Below are 20,220 nucleotides of genomic sequence, written 5' to 3' on the forward strand. Positions count from 1 at the left end.
CTAACTTAAGAAATTCTGCTGGAATATCATCTTTGCCCGGAGCCTTGTTTCATTTCAGCATACCAATACTATCTTCAATTTCTTTTTCTATGATTTGACCCGTTAAGAGTTCATCAGTAAGGGTCAAGTTATTACAATGGTCACAGGAATGAGAATGTAAAAATAAGATACAGTTTCATCAGAAATATTGTCCTCACTGCCTGGCTCAGGACAAAATAATGATGTGAAGTGCGATAACCAGATATCTGGAGAAATGCCACTTTGCATACTCTTACCACATATCAGGGATTTCAAAGACTTCCAAAACGATTTAAAATCTCCATACCTTGCTGCAATGCATATATCATCCGCAATTTTCTTTTCATAATAATTTTTTTAACGATGGCAACATCTCTTAAATTAACGTTCTGCTGATGAGCATTTCTTTAAATAAAAGTGACACTTAAATTTACAGAAGATAAAGGTATACCGCACAATTTTAAAAACAAAATTCAATATACACATAATGATACCTCATTTTTCAAACAAATTTTGTTATTTGACCATTAGACAGACCATCACAGACAGAGACACACACACAAATACTCAAATATGTATCCTCACTTCTTTGAGTGACATTTGGAAGCTGGTGTGATGTTGTGCATCCATAAAACTCTACCTGTTGTTCGTGTACACATATGCACGCACTCATGCACACACACACATCACTGTTACATGAAAACAAGGTGTAAATCCTGCTACTTCTGATTACAACTTATATTGTGATAAATGTTTTCTACAATGTCCAGTGTCATGAAGAAGTGTCATGGCTCTGTAGTGGCCACAAAATTTCCGAGTCCTGTGCTGGGATTCGAATGATGGACCTACTGATTCGACGTTGGATGCCTTGTCCACATGACCAAAGAGGTTTACCCCGTCAGCAAGCTGACGAGGTAAGGATGTCGTCGGTGTGATGACTCCACGCCCTGCTACATTCTCACCCGTCAACAGAAGGCATGTCATGGGACGCATAGCTGGGTGCTGAAGCTGCAGTTCTATTCAAATCACAAAATCTTTGATACTATTTTCAAACACTAATCAAGAACAGTAAAAGGAAGTACCAAACTTGTCATCATTGATAGTTTCATATGATATTCCAAGTTTATTATCAGTTCTGTGATACTGCATTGTGAATATACAGTGAAATAATTGGCTTAAATCATCATTTAAGTCCAATAAACTTACTAATACTGTATTGAAAGGCAATTGATATATAGTACAGATAAAAAAAATAACTTGGCAAAACCATGATACTTAGTAACTAGTCACATTTAACACTGTCTGATTGAATAACATAATGTCCATGTCAGTTACAACACTGTGTCCATATTTAAGTCTCTCTATTATTCATCTTTACAACCAACAATTGCTTAGCATCATTACACCAGATATGTGTGTCACAGTTACTGCTGTTACATTTTTTATCCACATAAAACATAATATAATATACCATGTCCTTTTCCTAGGGGAAGAATATCAGATGAAAGAGAGAAGCATTATTCTTGATTCGGGATATACAATACTGTTCAAATAACAAAAATCAAGCAAGAATTTCATAGTTAACTTGATTGATTTGCTTTGGTGTTCACACGTCTATGATGCACACATCAGGAAAGAGTTAAATGTTGAAGTACAGTGGTCACAACACAAGGCCAACTAAACATCAGGAAAGAGTTAAATGTTGAAGTACAGTGGTCGCAACACAAGGCCAACTAAACATCAGGAAAGAGTTAAATGTTGAAGTACAGTGGTCATAACACAAGGCCAACTAAACATCAGGAAAGAGTTAAATGTTGAAGTACAGTGGTCGCAACACAAGGCCAACTAAACATCAGGAAAGAGTTAAATGTTGAAGTACAGTGGTCACAACACAAGGCCAACTAAACATCAGGAAAGAGTTAAATGTTGAAGTACAGTGGTCGCAACACAAGGCCAACTAAACATCAGGAAAGAGTTAAATGTTGAAGTACAGTGGTCATAACACAAGGCCAACTAAACATCAGGAAAGAGTTAAATGTTGAAGTACAGTGGTCGCAACACAAGGCCAACTAAACATCAGGAAAGAGTTAAATGTTGAAGTACAGTGGTCACAACACAAGGCCAACTAAACATCAGGAAAGAGTTAAATGTTGAAGTACAGTGGTCATAACACAAGGCCAACTAAATCACTCAGTTGGGCCAAGTATGGGCCCTGGCTTGGTGGTAACAATGATCCAACATGATGGGCCACTGTGCAGCTAAATGGGCCCATCATCAGTTTGACAACCATGGGCCAACCAAACCTGTGATGATGGGCCAACATATCAATGCTATCTGGACACTTGGCAATTTGGCAAAAAACTTGTCTTAACATCCATGGGCAATCCAATCTACTTTTTCAAATAAAATATTAGGATAAGATTGTATCTCAACCATCTTACTTACCAAAGACATATCTATGTCTTTGCACTAGCCAAAGATTACCAACTAACAGCCATTAATGGGGTTCCATACACTCAAAAGATGCGTCTCATGTAAAATCAGACAATAATTCTATACTCAGTTTTCAGTCAGGCTAGATAAAAATTACAGAATGCATTCATTTGCTTTTTCAAAATTAGTACTACATCATCCATTATCTGTGTCACAGTCCAACGTCGCACACTCACGATATTTGACTAACTGATCTGTTTAGTTGCTTCTCAAAACAAGTACAGGTTGCCTTACAATACTACTGGAAAGAGCCCTTCCCCTTTCATGATAACTGAGATCCTTGTTTAAACTAAATAAATTTTGAAAATTAATAAAAGGCACTCGCCTGCTATGTTTACAAGTAGTTTCACTAATCCATAGTTAACTAGTTAAGAATGCTCCGAATACTAACTCTACCCTAACACAGACCTTAATCAAATTTGTTGCCCTGAAAATGCATGCATAAAAATAAAAAAGGCACCAGTTTGGTGAATACATGAGCATGTGTATACAAAGTTTCTAGAATGAGATATTTCATGAACCTAAACATGATGAGCAAACAGAGCCTGTATACGTATACATCAGAGGGACATGTAACTCAGTCACTCTATCTTGGGCAGAAATTACACATGAAATGAAAAGGCTCTCCATGTTTCTATGGAAAGATGGGCTTTGTGATGGTTTGTGTCTGTCATTCTGAAACAATAATCTTCTGACCTTCACCTTCTTATTGTTCATCTGCTTGAAGATAATAATAAATCCAGACAAACATTATAATGACAGCATATAAAGACATCCTACTAAATTTTACAACATATACATTGGAGCAGTTATTGGGGAAATGTATGAAAATGGCACCACTTAACTGTGAACACTATAGACAACAGAGGAACTCAGTGGGAAGGTGGTGAGGTTGTACTCATTGTAGAATCAATCTCAGAAATCATGGATGACCTTCACCTTAGTCATTCAAGGGTTTTCACCTTTGTCCCCAGAGACCCTACATCTTTCATATTTTCTTTCACAATTTTCTAATCACATTTCACTTGCATTGTTTATCTTCTGCAGCAGTGATGTCAGACAGACACCTCAAGATGGTAGTTCACACATACTAAAAACCATTGTGTGAGAACGTCAATGTTTTCTGCACTGTCTGTCAGTTATATCGCACAGCTTCACCATAAGATGGTGGTGGCTCATTTGGTTCCAGGGGGTTGAAGTGTGTCCCTGCTCTCACTTGACCACCACCTCCAGCAGATCCTGTATTGCTGTTCAATAATGGTGCTGCACAGCTTGGAACAGTGTCACTCTGATAACCACGGAAACCGCTGCTTGTTGGAACATTACTTGGAGAAAGCGAGTATGGAAGAGGGGAATTGTCTGAGGATCCCGTATGGTAGCCATTGTTTCGGATTGATGACTGTAAGACTGCCTCGTTAACTTGACTGGTAGAGGTGGGGTAGTTCCCCCCCACTGTGTGATGACCTCCACAGGCAGGGTGGGACCTGCTGTCTACCTCTGAATTGTAGCAGTCCATACACATCAGCAGCAGCACCACAAGTCCAGCTGTGATGGCCACTGACACCAACATCACCAACAGCACTGTCACATCACTCCCGTCAGTGCCCACTAAGAGACAAACACATAAACATTTCAAATTAAACCTTTTCATTCAGGAGTATAGAGTCAGACAGCTTAGCGATTAGATCTATAGAATCAGTAGAGGCAAAAGGTGGTCCTGACACACAGATGAGGTTGAACAATGTTTTCTCAGTATGGCTTAGGTTATACACCAGATAACTGATGCTGATTGGACTATTCAGTCTATCAATTACCAAATGCCTGGACGAGTTTAGTAACCTTAAATCCAAACAATACATAAACACAAATACTTCACAAGAAGACAAATAAGCATGTTACCTGATACTGCAGCTGCCTGGGTAGGAGTGATGAGGAGACCCATAGGCATGTTACCTGATACTGCAGCTGTCTGGGTAGGAGTGATGAGGAGACAAATAGGCATGTTACCTGATACTGCAGCTGCCTGGGTAGGAGTGATGAGGAGACACAGAGGTATGTTACCTGATACTGCAGCTGTCTGGCTAGGAGGGATGAGGAAACACAGAGGTATGCTACCTGATACTGCAGCTGTCTGGCTAGGAGGGATGAGGAAACACAGAGGTATGCTACCTGATACTGCAGCTGTCTGGCTAGGGGGGATGAGGAAACACAGAGGTATGTTACCTGATACTGCAGCTGTCTGGCTAGGAGGGATGAGGAAACACAGAGGTATGTTACCTGATACTGTCTGAATATGTTACCTGATACTGACTGAGTAGGAGGGGCGAGGAGACAGAGGTATTTTACCTGATACTGCAGCTGTCTGGGCAGGAGGGATAAGGAGACACAGAAGAGGCAGCCAACCCAGACATACCTAAAAGTACAATATTACACATTACAGATACTGTTCCACCTCACCATCTACCTATCAACAAAGAAATCAAATGGGAGGCTAGGCCCAAATAATGTACCATGTGTGTTCCAATCAATTACTGTCATTGCAATACGATACCACAACAGTAGACTCCATGTATGATAAGCTGTTATCAAAAGTCAGCATATGTAACTTTATATGATCACTAATCATGGTTTGTTTTCCCTATTAATAAATGAATAAACTTTTCTTCTTTTTGTACTCTTTTAACCAATACATATGAATGAATTGTGGTTATTCTTAGAAAACTTGAGGTTAATTAACACCAAGCGATTAAAAGCTGCCAAAAAGTCATCTGCTTCACAGTCGCCTGCCAAAGAAACCACAGAGTAGCGCTATCACTTGAGCACTGCAGCGAACTGCAGTGACATCATGTGAGAAAGATTTTCAGTTAGTTGTATATTATAGGTCACATGCAACATAAAACACAACTTCGCAGATTCTGATACCTTTCGGTATGCACTTACCAAAACAAATCATCAAAAATGCCAATTCAGCCTATAAAGTTGAAGAAAAAATGCGATGAAAAAAAGTCTGCGAAATCAGAGTTCGAACGATTCACTAATTTTCCCCCAGTGCTAGGGGAAAAACTGGTTTCAACAGCTGTGCTCAAAACGTATGCGTGGTAAGTAGGTTCATGGAGTGTGAGGTCGTGAGCAGTAGCCTAATTATGGTTGTGTGTATCAAAAAAGTAAATAATCTACTCGTTACATGAAAACACTTGTTGATTGTGATAAGCACACTCTGTCAGAGAGAAAACTCAATGTCTGGTTTACTGACACCTATATGTCTGCCTTCCTGTCTGCTAATGACAATGCACAACTTCAATCATTGACCACATGCAGTTTGAAATTAACATCTATCGGGCTTTTAAGCCCAAAACAAAGACACGGCTTAGCGTATCAGCAAATGAACAAGTGGCCAATGAAATGGCTTTGGTACACTTGATTGCACACCTACCAGTTTTGACTGGGTTCAGTATCGCGACTGCTTCGTTTCGAGGGAGGAAAACCCAAGTACAAAATATTGCACTTTTAATTTCCAATTATATGCTTATTATTTTATTTATTTGTTTCTTTATAACTGTGTTTTAACTATGTTTGACTTTTTGGTTGCATGTGACCTTTAAATGTGTAAGGAACTTTGATGATTTCTCAACGTAACAGAGACATGCCGAATCATTGCATTGCAAGATACATATTTTACTACCATAGAAAATATTCAGATTTTTTAACTTGAAAACAATCCTAAACAGCTATTATACTCAGACTGGCAGATGTTTGCACCAGGGCACAGCCATTTTGTAAAATTGTGTCATCACAGTCTAAAGTCAGTTGAGAATCAGTTAGATCATAATTTGTTTTCACCAAGTTATAAGATTACAACTATTCCCCTGTTGAGAATATGTGATGTTTAAAACTGGCACCCAAGGATTGAATCTTTTGATCAAGTTTTGTGTATGACACAGCTGGACTCCTGGGGATCGATCCACAAAACGTTCAAAGCACTATGTCATTCGTATGATAATGCATGGGGTTAGGATGTGCCGTAATGTTATGAACCCTTTGTGTATGGGGACAAGGTATGTAGTGAAGGAAGTCACAGAGGGAAGAGTGCTAAACTCGTATCTTTATGAACTGCTTTTATCATTCAAGGCTGGCTTCCATGGGAGATTCTTGCACATACTCATTGACACTGTCTCAAAACTTTCACTTCCATGGTGAAATCATAATCAAATGACCTCACTGCCATGGAGCTGTTTAAACATACTTTTACCACCAAAACAGTAATTTTACTTTTCACAAATAAAGCAAAGGAAGAAAAATTTTGGATCATACAAAGAATCTCAACTTTGTATCTTTTGATATGAAGTAAATCAACACTCATCAATTGAAGCTCAACATTTCTGGAGAAGACCTGGAGTTTTGGACAACAATGTCCTGTTTGTATATAACAATGGTTTATGTAATGGATGAGAGGGTGAGTATTAATAAGTATTTCTCTTCTCAACTACAACATACTACTACTAGATATTGATAGCCATGGTGTCACTGGTGTTGCCACTGGTGAATTTGATGGCTGACCGTCTGTGTGTCTGATTTCCACTCAAAAGTGCATAGCATATAATTTATACAACAGTCATCAGAAGATGACATATCCCCCCAGGATCCAACATATTTGAAAGGACAAATCATCTGACAGTTACATGATGTCTCTTTAAGAAACAAAGCTCATCTGTCCATTTTGAGACTAAGTCCGAATTGTTTCCATGGAAACCTGGAAAAATACATATGCCAAAACTTTATAGACAGCAAAAGGCATGACTTTGTAGTCTGCCTCAAACATCTTTTGCAGAAAAATACTGAAAGGTTTTTGAGTTCTGCTCCTTAAACAAAGCCTATCCCTCCATTTTGAGACTAAGTCCGAAAGGTTTCTATGGAAACCGAGAAAATAATAAGTACCAAAAGGCCCCACTTTAGGTTCTGATTGATATATCTACTAAGTTTTGCAGAAAAATATTGAACGGCTCTTGAGTTCTTCTCCCGAAACGAAGCCCACCCCACCATTAGACTAACACCAAAATGTTCCATAAGAAAAACAAAAAAAATAAAAATGCCAAAACTGTGTAATAGCAAAAGGCACAATTAAAGGTTGAGATTATTATATCTATCCAGTTTGGTCTAAAAATATTGAATGGTTTCTGAGTTATGCTCAGGAAACAAAATGATTACAGATGGACGGAAGGACGGACAGATGGATGAGGCGTCGAGTACATTCCCCCGGCATGTAAAAAAAACAATTATGACAACCTTTTATGTGTACAGTCGTAGTTGCAGAGGCTGGATTTGTGCAAATCACTGTGAACATGGCTAGCTAAAAACTGGTAGTATACAAAATTTTAGATCTGGTTAAAGCTAGTACAATAAATTTACTTCACTGTTATCTTCGTTAGCTACCACCCCAAATGAGCCGCAGTGCAGATCCAAATGCCACTGGAAACACTTATTACATTGTCTTATATGTAATGTTAAGCACATCAGTGTACCAGGACAACTCATTTCAGGAGTAACCTCCCCATTTGTATGTTAATGTTGATGACGTCACAGGTTGTTGGGGACCCGCAATATGTCATGATGTAACCTGAAATTCTTGGACTACTGATTAAAACCGGTCAAAGCAACTACCTCTCGGTCGTCACTAACAAATCATGGTGTCGAAAGTGAAACACTGGCTGTACAGACCCAGGACTACAAAAGTGTGTGTGCACTGTAAACTCCTAACAGCAAACGGAAACTAGGACAACTTTGAAAACTTCGAAGCCCGGGAGCAATCGGCGTGCATGGCGAAGACTGCAACATGGATTGTTTACTCTGAGGTGAACAAAAGGTGATATTGTTCTGAAATATCAGCTTGAATCAAATACCTGAATTATATACTGTGAACTTAAGACTTTTATTTCATTGATGTTGTATAAAAGTGAACTTTTCCAGTGAGAATTTTAACAGAGGTCAGTAAAGCAGTCAAGGTAAAAAAATATGGCGGCGCTATTCCAACAACCATAGAGGAGCACAACACTTGACTGAAAGCTGTATTGGTGCAGGCTGCAGGAGTGACTTTGAACTTTGACGTTTTTTTATGACAAATGTGAATTTGCTCAAACTCAGAATATGTTCCTGGTTTTCATCATCAACGAATCAGGAATCAGAGCTGACCCTGATAAAGACAAGGCTATTAACGACATGCAAGAGCTGTCTTCTGTTGTAGAAGTTCGTCGTTTCTTCGGGATGGTCAACTTCCTCTGAAAATTCTCACTAAAATTAGCAGAAAAGTACAAGCCAATAAGAGATCTTCTCAGAGCCAACTCTGCATGGTGCTGGGATAAACCACAAAAGGAAGCATTCCGAAAGATCAAGGAAGAGACAAGTTCAATGAAAGTGTTAGCTCACTACGACGCATCAAAAGACACCAAGATATCTCCCGACGCTTCATCATATGGTCTGGGAGCAGTACTTCTCATGCTACATGACGAAGATTGGAGACCAGATGCCTACGCATCAAGATCACTGACAGTGACGGAACAGAGGTATGCCCAAGTGGAAAAGGAAGCTCTAGCTACAACATGTGCACATGAAAAGTTCTCAACCTATCTGACCGGACTGGACTTCATCAAGACAGACCATAAACCATTGGTAGCATTGCTGGGATCCAAGGATCTTGACTTGTTGGCACCAAGAGTACAGCGGTTCTGAATGAGGATGAAATATCGCTACTCTGTTGACCATGTACTCGGAAAAACGCTCGTTGTCACTGATACACTCTCTCGTGCACCTCTTAAGTCAACAGCCTTGAAGCCAGAGCAGGAGCTCAGTCAGGACGTTGATGCATATGTGAAACAAGTTACCCAAATGACTCCAGCATCAGAAAAGCGTCTTGATGAGCTGCGCAGTGAACTCCAACAGGACCAAGTGTCAACAAGAATGGCCTGACCACAGAAAACTGCCTGGAGCTATCAAACTGTTCTATCCCTTCAGACATGAATTCACTGCTGAAAAAGGACGCCTTCTCAGAGGCAACAGATTAGCCATCCCATGTTGATGCATCTCAGCATGCTAGACCAGTTACACAAGGGACATCAAGGCAATGTCAAGTGCAATGGGCAAAACAGTCGGTCTAATGGCCTCCACAACTATGAGAGTTAGTAGAAAACTGCATGGGCTGCATCAAGGAAAACGTAAATCGTCCTGAACATCTTTTGCCTTATATCTACCAGATTGCCCTTGGCAGAAGATTGCAATGGACCTCTTCCATCTGCATAACACAGACTATTTACTAGTTACTGACTACTACTCAAGATACATTGACATAACCAAACTATCTCCAGCTACAAGCTTGGATGTAGTGAAGCACCTGAAGTCTATCTTCGCCAGACATGGTATTCCAGAGATAGTCATGTCTGACAATGGACCACAGTTACTTCGCAATTACTTCGACAAATTCTCAAGGGATACAGATTCACTCATGTAACAAGCATTCCTACCTTTGCTCAAAGCAATGGAGAAGCAGGAAGAGCTGTGAAGACCGTCAAACTTCTGCTGAAGAAGGAAAAGGATCCCTATCTAGCCCTGTCATCCTACTAGACAACCCCCAACAGAATGGTTACAGTCTGGCTGAACTTCTTATGGGGCGGCGCCTACGAACAACAGTTCCTGTACTTCCGGAGCTACTTAACCCGAAACTACCAGATGTCAGCAAGCCGAGGTTAAAAGACCAGGTTACCAAAGCAGACCAGAAGCAGAACTTTGATAGGCGACACCAAGCAAGAGACCCAGGTCAGCCTGACCCAGGACAGTCTATTCAAGCACTCTAGGTCATGGCATGATTGCTCATCAGTCATACTACTCCAGGTCGCATGTCATCGACACCCCAGCAGGTCTCTATCGAAGAACTCGACAGCAGTTGGCATCCATGCCAGCACTTGCTGATCCAGATCTGCCTGCATCACAACAAGCTCCTGATGCTTCAGTGAAATAACAGCAGTTGTCAACATGGACCTGTTCACCACTGAAGACCAGATCCAGCAGATGTGTAGTGCCATCCAAAAAACTCAACTTGTGACTTTTAAATTTGCATGGTCTTTCACGTTGAGCTTAACAATGACATTTAATTTTAAGCACCTCAGAGTGAGTGCATACTAAAGTTGTGACTTTCAAGTTGGAATTTGTGTTGCGTCAAAGATTAGTTTCAAGACTTGTGTGTGCCAAAGTGACTTTTAAATATGGCCAATAAGATTTCCCTTCGTCAAAGTTATCAAAGGAAAGGGGATGTAATGTTCAACTCATTTCAGGAGTAACCTCCCCTTTTGTGTGTTAATGTTCATGACGTCACAGGTTGTTGAGGACCTGCGATATGTTTTGATGTAACCTGAAATTCTTGGACTACTGATTAAAACTGGTCAAAGCAACTACCTCTCGGTAGTAACATTATTAAACTTTCCATATTTTAAAAACAAGAATAAAAAGTTATAGGAATTCCTAAACATGTAACTTCAAAGCCCATGTTTTGATTCTGTAAAATATCTCAATTTTTATTTGGTCTGTTGGTCAAGCACTGTACAGTGGAAGCTGTCTAAACCGGCACTCATTGGGACTGAAGAAATAATCAGGTTTAGACAATGTACTGCAATGTGCTTATGATAAATGTACAAGGCACAGATGGGACTGAGAATTTAAGCCAGCGTTGACAACTTGCCGAATCAGACAGATGTCGGTTTTGACAGCTTCCACTGTATATCTTTATTATATAACCAAAAAATCATTGTTTCCCTTCTGCAAGTTCTGGATATTTGACTAGTCCAGCATATAACTAGACGACTTCGCACTATACCAAGGTGTGCTCGACAACTGAATGTAGGCCTTGGCTGGAATACAAGTTTATTCATATGAACGATAGATATTTGACATTTCAAGTAAACTCGACTGTAACCTAGCTTATTTTAGCAACACATTTTCGATACAAATATAGTAGGTTTACGGAGAAATTCACCTTATCAACTGTCATGACTCTGGACGCCGTCTTCGCATCTACAATAATCCTGGAAAATTCCGAAGCTTTGAGTTGGGCAATACCACCAACATGTTGCCAGTAGCCCAAACCCGGAAGTGTCTGACATCTAAGGGAAATAACTCCAAACTAGTACTCGGTTATTATGAAATCTTACAAATAGCTGTCATGACAGACAGGGTTTCACCAACCCTACAATATCGTCGATGGCGTGCAACTGCAGACGTTAAGTTGGTTAAGGGAAAGGCCGAAGAGCTGGTAACAATGCTAAATTTCTCAAACTGGTAATTTACTACTTATCTTGTGTATCAAACGATCCATTTACTACAGTACAATTGTAATTCGGTCATACACCATATGTTACTAGGCAATAAGGTGTAACGATGGGAAACAGCGTGTTTCAAGTGTTACGGACACTGTTTCCGATAGGGGCGTTGTGTCTATACAGTGCGTAGGGCAGTTCCGGATCACTTACGAAAAACCAACTGCATGCGCCTCCGCAAAAATATATCTGAAGCACCTAAGGGCAATTTCTGACTGAAAAATGTTTCATGTTACTTACACCAAAATATGAAATTAATCCTGACTGACTTATAAATATCGCAAAAGATACGCTCAGCCGTTACAGCAGTTCCGAATCATTTTAGGGTGTTCCGGATCACGTGACATAACGAGGCAGTGTTCGGTTATTGCTGCTCGTTTGGGGCAAGAGGGGTCTGTGTCAAACAGTCACACACGTTTAATTAAATAGATGCGTTAACAATATTCATAATGTTTGATAAACGAATAATTAACAAACATTGCAGTTGATAACAACATCCGCTTGGTAGATAGTTTTAACACTTGCTGCTCATAACAACATACTCCAGAATCATGATTCCAGGTACCAGTGTGGGCTGAAAAATATTTTCTTGGGGTTAATACATAAGTGGTTTATGGTACTGATCTCTTCAGTATTGATATATATTATTTTGTCGTATCTTTTATATGCGACTTTAACTTGTAAAGTACAACTATCGAGGCAAAATAACCCATTTTTTCAGAACCTTTAACGCTCCATTCAGTCAGGAGCTTTTTTAACATCACATCATCAGTTACTGATTGTAAAGCTAACGAGCATAATCTATTAATACCAGCCTATTTGAACTCTTTGTAGGTGTGTATCTTCTTGTGTTGAAAAATGAAACAAACTATAGTTCGAGTTTACTCCAACCTCATTGCTTCTGCCTCTGGCATAATTCATCACTAAAATTCATCAAGTTATTAAAAAAAAAGAATAATATGACTTGAAAATAAAACAAAACAATTTCAACCCCAAAGTATTGTCAAGTTATTTCCAATATTCTTAACCTTTTACCTGACAGACAGTTCTGTACCGCAAATTACTTTTTGGCGAAATGAAGGCCAAAACGTTTTATGTATGTACTCTGTGCAAAGAACATCTAAGACAGACCCTTGAGTGAGTGTATATTTTAAATAAAGGCAACTGAAGTAAGATCGTGAAACTAATTACTTCATTTCAACAGTAATTAACATTTTTCGGTGGTCTTGAGGTGATCCCTATTTTCTGGTGATCCGGAATTGACTTAAACATGTGGTCCCATAAATTGCTCATTTCTCCAAAAATATGGCAGATGTAGAAAAGATTTTTGTTGCTTTTTACAGGTGAAAAGTATATGCATGCAATGGAGAGTTAACGTGAAGCATCTTGATTCTAGTCTTATTTGAGACGGGCCATTCCGAATGAGTTACCTTTTCCTGATGTGCCAACGACAAATTACACAATGATAGGTATCCTCGTTACAGGGGGCTCAAGTAAACTTCTGGTTCAGATCAAGTAAAACAAAATATATGACCTTAAAGAGCAATGTCTCGGCTTTAAAATGAGAGATTGAGTAAAGAAATCCATCGAGATTTACAGTTTCTAGGGGGTAATGTCCATGGCAGTGATCCAGAATACCCTTACCCACTGTATTATTACCGCTAATTTTAAAGGAGCACTGATGCGGAGCGAATAATGTTTCTCTCCAACGGTCTAATTACGAAACCAAACTGCAACTTGGTCAGCGCCCGCTCCCTCGATCGTGGCGGACAAAGGAACTGGGCTCCTGTCCATATTAGCAGAATTTCTTCATCTAAACGGTCAGGAGGCCGGATGCCCATCATATGCCATTATTTAAAAATATCCATGGTATTCCTTGTCTGATCGTAACAAACATCCCAGCAGTGTAGTTTTTTTCGGATGCTTGGATGTTATAGTGACTGATCCAATTTGATCCTATTTCTGTGTTTTTAACCTTGATATTTAATCATGTTACGCGAAAATATGATGTCTACAGGCACATAGCAAGCCATTTGTTTCAGTCCGAAAGATTGCAAAGCTATATATTTAGATAGTTTTGAGTGTTGTTTCAGCTGTGATAGCAAATATCATAGCTATGGTAGCTACCCCGTTTTATTATCCCCCCGGCATGTAATGCGGGGGGATATAGTTGACGCCTCATCTGTCCATCCCTCCGTCCCTCCGCAATCATTTTGTTCTGAGCATAACTCAGAAACCGTTCAATATTTTTAGACCAAACTTGATAGATGTAATGCTCTCAACCTATAGCTGTACCTTTTGCTGTTTACAGAGTTTTGGCATTTTTATTTTTTTTGTTTTCCCATGGAACATTTTGGTGTTAGTTGAATGGTGGGGCAGGCCCCGTTTCAAAAACCATTCAATATTTTTCTGCAAAACTTGGTAGATATATGTGGCAGACCCCAAAGTGGTGCCTTTTGCTATGTACAGGTTTTTGTGATTTATTATTTTCTCGGTTTCCATGGAAATTTTTCGGACTTAGTCTCAAAATGGAGGAATGGGCTTCGTTTCTGGAGCAGAACTCAAAAACCGTTCAATATTTTTCTGCAAAACTTGGTTGATATGTGTGGCAGGCCCCAAAGTGGTGCCTTTTGGTAGTTCCAGGTTTTTGTGATATAATATTTTCTGGGTTTCCATGGAAATGTTTCCCTTCAAAATGAAGGGATGTGCTTTATATTCAATATTTTTCTGCAAAACTTGGTAGATACCAATCCAATCAGAAGCTGCAATGGTGCCTTTTGCTATTTACAGGCTTTTGTGATTTCTTAGTTTCTCGGTTTCCATGGTTAAACGAATCAGACTTTGTCTAAAAAATGAGAGGTGTGTTTCGTTTCCGGAGCAGAACTCAAAAACTTCTTAATATCTGTCAGTGTTACTTGGTAGATATGTGTGGCAGACCCCAGTGTGGTGCCTTTTGCTATTTACATGTTTTTCTGATTTATTATTTTCTCTGTTTCTATGGAAACGTTTTGGACTTAGTCTCAAAATGGAGGAATGTGCTGTGTTTCCGGAGCAGAACTCAAAAACCGTTCAATATTTTTCTTCAAAACTTGGTAGATATATCAATCAGGACCTAAAGTGGTGCCTTTTGCTACTTACAGGTTTTTGAGATTTATCATTTTCTCAGTTTCCATAGAAACATTTTTGACTTAGTCTCAAAAATGAGAGGTGTGTTTCGTTTCCAGAGCAGAACTCAAAAACTTGTTAATATCTGTCAGTGTTACTTGGTAGATATGTGTGGCAGACCACAAAGTGGTGCCCTTTGCTATTTACAGGTTTGTATGATGTATTATTATTATTCCATGAACATGTTGCTGACTTCGTTTCTGGAGCACTACTCGAAAACCATTTCATATCTTTCAAAAGACCTTGGCAGATATACAAGACAGATGTTGCAACATATGTCATATTTGGGATTTCACTTCCTCAGTAAAGTACAAATTCTAGTACTTTTTTGGTTGAGTCCCATTCGGGATTCGAACCCACACCCTCAGAGTCAGACACCTAATCGCCAGCACACAAAGTCAGCCGCCTAACCCGCTCAGCCACCGCGACTTCCACAAAATAAAAGTTGGACAACTGGTAATCTAGACTGCGTACTTTGTGTATCCCTCTGATAAGTGTGAATTGGCACGGCTCCCACGGCCGAAAGCTATGATTACACAATGCCATTTAGGAAGTGGTCAAATGCAACATATGTCATGTTTGGGATTTCACTTCGCAAAGTTGCGGTGGCTGAGCAGGTTAGGTGGCTGACTTTGTGTGCTGGCGATTAGGTGCCTGACTCTGAGGGTGCGGGTTCGAATCCCGAATGGGACTCAACCAAAAAAGTACTAGAATTTTTACTTTACTGAGGAAGTGAAATCCCCAATATGACATATGTTGCATTTGTCCACTTCCTAAATGGCACCGTGTAATCAAGACAGATCTTGAAATGGTGATTTTTTTCTGATTACAGATATATGGCATTTACATTTTTCATGAATTCCATGGAAACAATTCACACTTGGTCTAAAAACACAATAAGTAATTGTCGGATGATTCTTCTTTTCAAATATGTGGGGGCTGGAGGGATATGTCATATTCTGATGACTCTTGTGCTATTTACAGATTTTTGGCATTTTTATTTTTTTTGTTTTTCTATGGAACATTTTGGTGTTAGTGTAGTGGTGGGGCAGGCTTCATTTCCGGAGCATAACTCAAAAACCATTCTATATTTTTCTGCAAAACTTGGTAGATATATGTGGCAGACCCCAAAGTGGTGCCTTTTGCTATTTACTGGTTTTTGTGATTTATTATTTTTTCGGTTTCCATGGAAATGTTTCGGACTTAGTCTCAAAATGGAGGAATGGGCTTCGTTTCCGGAGCAGAACTTTCCAATATTTTTCTGCAGAACTTGGTAGATATATCAATCGGAACCTAACGTGGTGCCTTTTGCTACTTACAGGCTTTTGTGATTATCTTAGTTTCTCGGTTTCCATAGAAGCATTTTTCCTGAGCAGAACTCAAAAACCATTCCATATTTTTCTGCAAAACTTGGTCGATATGTGTGGCAGGCCCTAAAGTGTTGCCTTTTGCTAGTTACAGGTTTTTGTGATTTCTTAATTTCTCGGTTTCCATGGAAACGATTCAGACATTGTCTCAAAAGTGAGAGGTGTGTTCGTTTCTGGAGCAGTACTCAAAAACTTCTTAATATCTGTCAGTGTTACTTGGTAGATATATGTGGCAGACACACCAAAGTAGTTCCTTTTGGTATTGACAAGTTTTTGTGATTTATTGTTTTCTCTGTTTCCATGGAAACGGTTCAGACTTAGTCTCAAAATGGAGGAAGTGCTTCGTTTCTGGAGCAGAACTTTCCAATATTTTTCTGCAGAACTTGGTAGATATATCAATCGGAACCTAACGTGGTGCCTTTTGCTACTTACAGGCTTTTGTGATTATCTTAGTTTCTCGGTTTCCATAGAAGCATTTTGTACTTAGTCTGAAAAGTGAGAGGTGTGTTTCGTTTCCAGAGCAGAACTCAAATACTTCTTAATATCTGTCAGTGTTACTTGGTAGATATGTGTGGCAGATCCCAAAGTGGTGCCTTTTGCTATTTCCTGGTTTTTTTTCTGATGTATTATTTTCTCGGTTCCATGAACATGTTGCTGATGTCGTTTCCGGAGCACACCTCAAAAACCATTTCGTATCTTTCAAAACATCTTGGCAGATATACGAGACAGATCTTGAAATGGTGACTTTTTCTGATTACAGACATATGGCATTTATATTTTTCATGAATTCCATGGAAACAATTCAGACATGGTCTAAAAACGCAATAAGTAACTGTCCGATGATTTGTCCTTTCAAATATGTGGGGGCTGGGAGGATATGTCATCTTCTGATGACTCTTGTTATTTATGATAATAAAAACACACAGTTGATTTATTTGAATTCGTAAACGAAAGTAGATGACTTTGCCTTTGGTAGAGAAATCTGAAAATGTTCTTACATCAAAAAAAACTTATTACACCTATTTACCCAAGTACACAGCAAATGACAGTATGTATTCCTTATGTAACGAAGTTCCGTTGGTATCCTCAAAACAGTTTCGGCCCATAAGTGTTTTCAGGCTGCATGCGACACAGAGATTACATCTTCCTTGCTGTAACTCGCATTTGATGGTGCAAACCTGCACGTGTTATTTGTCATCATTCTCTGGATGGTCAATTAATGAATTTATAACAGGTATAATTAGTAGTAACACCACTTAGGTTATTGAACAAAGGTTCCCACTGGCATTTCTCCTGTATGGAGTAAATACTCAACATTATAAATTAACGTCTGTAATGGCAAATGTATTGTATGTTATGTAATATGTGCATTTAAGTGACGCAAGAGGGTTTATCAGCTGAGTTACAAAAACAAACATCGATCAAAGGATTAACTGATAACACACTGATCGATTAATTACTTTTATCATCTAGTGGGTTTGCCAAAAGTGTGTGTAGATGTACTCATCTATACTGACTACACCCTGTCGTAAAGTGTGTGAAAACAAGATCCTCCCTTCAAAGAATTGACCACCCTTGCGTTGATTGATTGCTCATTATTGGTTAAATAAATTACATGTGCTTAGAATGGTGGACACCATACAATTAGTTGCCAGGTGTGCTATCTTGGGTGACCAATGAGAGGTTTATCAGGTTTTCACCAATGTGAAAGACGTGAAACGATGTGTTACTTTTTCGCAAATTAGACTGTTGTAAGACACACGACATAGAGCAGGATTATTTACCAGCTGCAGATGAATGGAATACCATTTCTTTTATGTGGATATTGATGGATACATTCCTGAACAAGGTAGTATCCTGACATTGTTGCTATAAAATTAGTCAGTTTTGCATTCATTATTTGCATTTTGTTTTAATTTATTTGTTGTAGCATTCAGCAGAATCTATATGACAGAAAACACACACTAGATCGCGTGTGTGTGTGAAATAGGATCCACATTGGCAATCTATACAATGTATAAATGTTGCTGTCATGTTAGAAATTTGCTATATGTATAAGCAGACCGTGTGTTCTTTTATTAATTTTAAAAATCATACAAATATGACAATAAACAAATTAGGGTTATGAGACAAAATATAGAGACGTACATTGGCTTCGTTTTTTTTTCATCCTAATAGTTTTTTGACCATTTCTACCACTCGCAGATGATTAACCTTCAAAGTGTTTCATTTGTTTTCATAATACATTTTTAATAAAGTAAATATGACTTCACATTAGTTGATCTGTCTATAATTCAACTATCACAGTCAATGATGGATGTATGAGTCGTGTTGAGATCTCTTCACAGTGAATGTTGGATGTGTGTGTGGTGTTGAGATCTCTTCACAGTGAATGATTGATGTATGAGTGGTGTTGAGATCTCTTCGCAGTCAATGATGGATGTGTGTGTGGTGTTGAGATCTCTTCACAGTGAATGATGGATGTGTGTGTGGTGTTGAGATCTCTTCACAGTGAATGATGGATGTGTGTGTGGTGTTGAGATCTCTTCACAGTGAATGATGGATGTATGTGTGGTGTTGAGATCTCTTCACAGTGAGTGATGGATGTATGTGTGTCGTTGAGATCTCCTCACAGTCAATGACGGATTTATGTGTGGTGTTTAGATCTCTTTACAGTGAATGATGGATGTACGTGTGCTGTTGAGATCTCTTCACAGTCAATGACGGATGTGTGTGTGGTGTTGAGATCTCCTCACAGTCAATGATGGATGTATGAGTGGTGTTGAGATCTCTTCACATTCAATGGCGGATGTGTGTGTGGTGTTGAGATCTCCTCACAGTCAATGATGGATGTACATGTGCTGTTGAGATCTCTTCACAGTCAATGACGGATGTGTGTGTGGTGTTGAGATCTCCTCACAGTCAATGATGGATGTATGAGTCGTGTTGAGATCTCCTCACAGTCAATGATGGATGTATGTGTGGTGTTGAGATCTCTTCACAGTCAATGACGGATGCATGAGTGGTGTTTAGATCTCTTCACAGTGAATGATGGATGTACGTGTGCCGTTGAGATCTCTTCACAGTCAATGACGGATATGTGTGTGTGGTGTTGAGATCTCCTCACAGTCAATGATGGATGTATGAGTGGTGTTGAGATCTCTTCACAGTGAATGATGGATGTATGTGTGGTGTTGAGATCTCTTCACAGTGAGTGATGGATGTATGTGTGCCGTTGAGATCTCCTCACAGTCAATGACGGATTTATGTGTGGTGTTGAGATCTCTTCACAGTGAATGATGGATGTACGTGTGCTGTTGAGATCTCTTCACAGTGAATGACGGATGTGTGTGTGGTGTTGAGATCTCCTCACAGTCAATGATGGATGTATGAGTGGTGTTGAGATCTCTTCACAGTCAATGGCGGATGTGTGTGTGGTGTTGAGATCTCCTCACAGTCAATGATGGATGTACGTGTGCTGTTGAGATCTCTTCACAGTGAATGACGGATGTGTGTGTGGTGTTGAGATCTCCTCACAGTCAATGATGGATGTATGAGTCGTGTTGAGATCTCTTCACAGTGAATGATGGATGTACGTGTGCTGTTGAGATCTCTTCACAGTGAATGATGGATGTGTGTGTGGTGTTGAGATCTCCTCACAGTCAATGATGGATGTATGTGTGGTGTTGAGATCTCTTCACAGTCAATGACGGATGCATGAGTGGTGTTTAGATCTCTTCACAGTGAATGATGGATGTACGTGTGCCGTTGAGATCTCTTCACAGTCAATGACGGATATGTGTGTGGTGTTGAGATTTCTT

General features: G+C 39.4%; 1 protein-coding gene across 1 annotated transcript; it reads right to left on the reverse strand.

The window, feature by feature from the left end:
* Positions 1-1,114: 1,114 nt before the first annotated feature.
* On the reverse strand, positions 1,115-11,642 carry LOC137295557 (uncharacterized). The gene is made up of 3 exons (XM_067826951.1): positions 11,528-11,642; positions 4,858-4,924; positions 1,115-4,119 (listed from the first exon to the last, which is right to left on the reverse strand). The coding sequence occupies exons 1-3, from the start codon at positions 11,540-11,542 to the stop codon at positions 3,647-3,649; spliced, it is 555 nt and encodes a 184-aa protein (XP_067683052.1). The 5' UTR covers positions 11,543-11,642; the 3' UTR covers positions 1,115-3,646.
* Positions 11,643-20,220: the final 8,578 nt, after the last annotated feature.

Source organism: Haliotis asinina, chromosome 9 (assembly GCF_037392515.1).
Source record: "Haliotis asinina isolate JCU_RB_2024 chromosome 9, JCU_Hal_asi_v2, whole genome shotgun sequence".
Lineage (NCBI taxonomy): Eukaryota > Metazoa > Mollusca > Gastropoda > Lepetellida > Haliotidae > Haliotis > Haliotis asinina.